This window comes from Eubalaena glacialis, chromosome 10, assembly GCF_028564815.1.
Source record: "Eubalaena glacialis isolate mEubGla1 chromosome 10, mEubGla1.1.hap2.+ XY, whole genome shotgun sequence".
Lineage (NCBI taxonomy): Eukaryota > Metazoa > Chordata > Mammalia > Artiodactyla > Balaenidae > Eubalaena > Eubalaena glacialis.
This window is the reverse complement of record NC_083725.1, coordinates 9,598,560-9,601,413: the sequence shown is the minus strand read 5'-3', so window position 1 is coordinate 9,601,413 and position 2,854 is coordinate 9,598,560. Positions and strand designations below refer to the sequence as shown.

The following is a 2,854-nucleotide window of genomic DNA, read 5'->3' as shown; positions in this document are numbered from 1 at the left end:
AAAACTCCCTATTCCCTTTCCCTGCTTTCTATTTCTCCATAAATTTGTTACCATGTAACCTTTTATATGATTTCTGTCTATATTTTACTTACTGCATGTCTCTCCCTACTATAATTTTAAACCCACTGGGGGCAGAGATTTTGTCTGTTCTGTTTACCGGTACACTGTAGGCACTCAAGCAATATTTGGTTAATGGATGAATAAATGAATAATTTCCTTTGGCCTGTGTACATTAACAAATTAAATTACTCACTGATGGACTTAGTTCATTTACTCAATCTGCACACATTATTAAAGTTATACTTTTCTTTGGTCATTTTCTACCTGAAGTTAGGGGCTAAGTCTCTTCTTTAGGTTCACTTTGGGCCATTCATCAAAAGGCACTGTGACAATTTTCACCTTGTTGTTACCTGGCATGGTTCCACTTCTGGATTCATTCATTACTACTTATCAGTATTTTTACAAATTTCTGCCAACAACAATCTTTCCTCTAATGTTCTTGCTGTCATCACCTTTGACCATCTCAGGTAACCCATCACATGGGTCATTTCCTGCTCTCTCCTCCACTACTGTCCTCCTCCAATCAATATTTTAAAAAAGGAAACACATTTCCTGTTAGAAAATAACCTTTTCTAACCCACATTTCCTTCATATTATAATACTGCTTAGCTTCTCAGCCAGCCTTCTGGAAAGTGTTGTCTGTATTTAAATTCTCCATTACTTTGTATCTACACTCTATGCTGCATCTGTTTCTTAATGTCTACAACGTATTTTGGCTTTTATCCCTAAATTCTATCGAACTTTTACCAGAGTTATTCATGATCTGCTGCTACTAAATGCAACAGATACTTTTAATTCTTTATCACGCTACTTGTATTATTTTCCCCCTTGTTTTTCATCCTATTTCATGATCTCATACTCTCCTGAGTTTTCTTCTCATTGGTCACCCATCCTTAATCTAATTTTTTATCCTCCTGGTTATCTCAGCCACTTCTATGGCTTTAATTATCATTAATATATTTGATGATTTCCTAAACTATAGTTCTAGGTCATATCTCTTTCCTCAGCTTCAAATAATAACCCAACTGACAACTTACAACTGGATGCCCTACAGGAACTTCCAATTCAATAGGTCCACCACTCACCTCCCTTATGTTCCTTATCTCATTGACTATCTCCACTTCTCACTTAGGTTTATAACCAAAGGCTTGATATCATCCTGAGTCTCACCTCTTTTTCCCTCACTCCTCACTTCATATTTATTTGATCTGGTTAATAAAGGTGAGAACCGAGTCTCCTGAAATATTCAAGAGTGCCTAACATGAAGTTAACATTCTCTAACTTAACATGTCTTACTACAAGTAGTGATACTTTATTATTTCATTGGTAGATTAGTGACACTGAGGCTCAGATCAGTTCTGACATGGTCAAAGTCACCTGGAAAATAAACCGAGTTAGCCAAGACTAGATCTGAAGACCTCTGAATCCCAGTCAGGTAACTTTTCATGATCTTAAGCTATGAATATACCAGAAGGTACATGGATTAAATTTTTTCCAGATATAAGCAGAATTTTCTTTCTGCTCGGTGTGGGCATTGCTCATCCTGCAGACATAGTCTCATGTTTCTGACATGCCAGCATGGCACTATACTTACGCAGAATGAATGTGCTGAAGATAAACACTGTATGATACACTCAGTGTTAATGTCAGGTTTTCCTTAGTACCAGGGACATGATTCTGTTCATTGCCTCTCTCAACACTTCTTTCACTTTTTCATTCCTCAAGCTATAAATAAAAGGGTTCAGAAGAGGGGTCACTACGGTAATGAGGACAGTGGCTACCTTGTCAAAATCCAGGGAGTGGTTCTGATGGAGTCTCACATACACAAAGATGTTGCTCCCATAAGCAATGGAAATGATGGTGATGTGGGAAGCGCAGGCGGAAATAGCTTTTTGACGGCCTTGGGCTGAGGGGATGTGCAGGATGGTAGAAATGATGTAGATGTAGACTCAGTAGTGAATGCCAGGGAGCTCAGGATGACAAGGGCAGATAGGAGAAAGTTTATCTTCTCAGTGAGACGAGTATCCATACAGACCACCTGTAGAAGAGGGGCAATGTCACAGAAAAATGATTAATTTCTTTGCTACAGTAGAGTAGCCTTGTCACAACTATGGTTGGTACCAACACGGGTAGGAAGGCTCCCAATCAACAGCCCAGAATCATCAGGAGGCAAGCCCTGCTGTTCATGATGATGGTGTAGCGCAGTGGGTTACAGATGGCCACGTAGCAGTCAAAGGACATCACTGCCAAGAGGATAAACTCCACGGTTCCCAGAAAGAAGTAGAAATATGTTTGAGTAATGCAGCCAGCAAAGGACATGTTTTTCTTCTCTCCTAGGAGGCAAGCTAGCAACTTTGGGGTAACGACAGTGGTGTATAAAATATCCAGAAAGGACAAATTACTGAGGAAAAAGTACATTGGGGTTTGTAGGCGATTATCAGTCCATATTAGGGAGATGATGATAATGTTTTCCATTGCTGTTAGTGTGTAAGCCAACAAGAGAGCCACAAAGAGGGCTATTCGAAGCTCCAGGAGGGCTGGGAAGGCAGTCAGGGTGAACTGAGTCACTGTGCAGCAATTCCACACGGCCATTGTTACATGTCAACAATAGGTCTCTCTGAAGAAACAAGAAAAAGGAAATCAGCCTCGAAGGTAGTTTTTTTTTGTTGTTGTTGTTGTTTTGTTTTGTTTTTTGTTTGTTTTTGGCCGTGATATGTGGCTTGTGGAATCTTAGTTCCCAGACCAGATACTGAACCTGGGCCCCTGGCAGTGGAAGCACGGAGTCCTAACCACT

The 2,854-nt window shown here is 40.0% G+C and overlaps 1 protein-coding gene across 1 annotated transcript; it reads right to left on the bottom strand.

Moving 5' to 3' along the window:
* Positions 1-1,706: 1,706 nt before the first annotated feature.
* LOC133099383 (olfactory receptor 6M1) lies at positions 1,707-2,652 on the bottom strand. Its single transcript, XM_061203000.1, is given in 3 exon segments — positions 1,707-2,011; positions 2,014-2,127; positions 2,130-2,652. Coding segments are annotated over 3 exon segments (942 nt in total).
* Between the last annotated feature and the right edge of the window lie 202 nt (positions 2,653-2,854).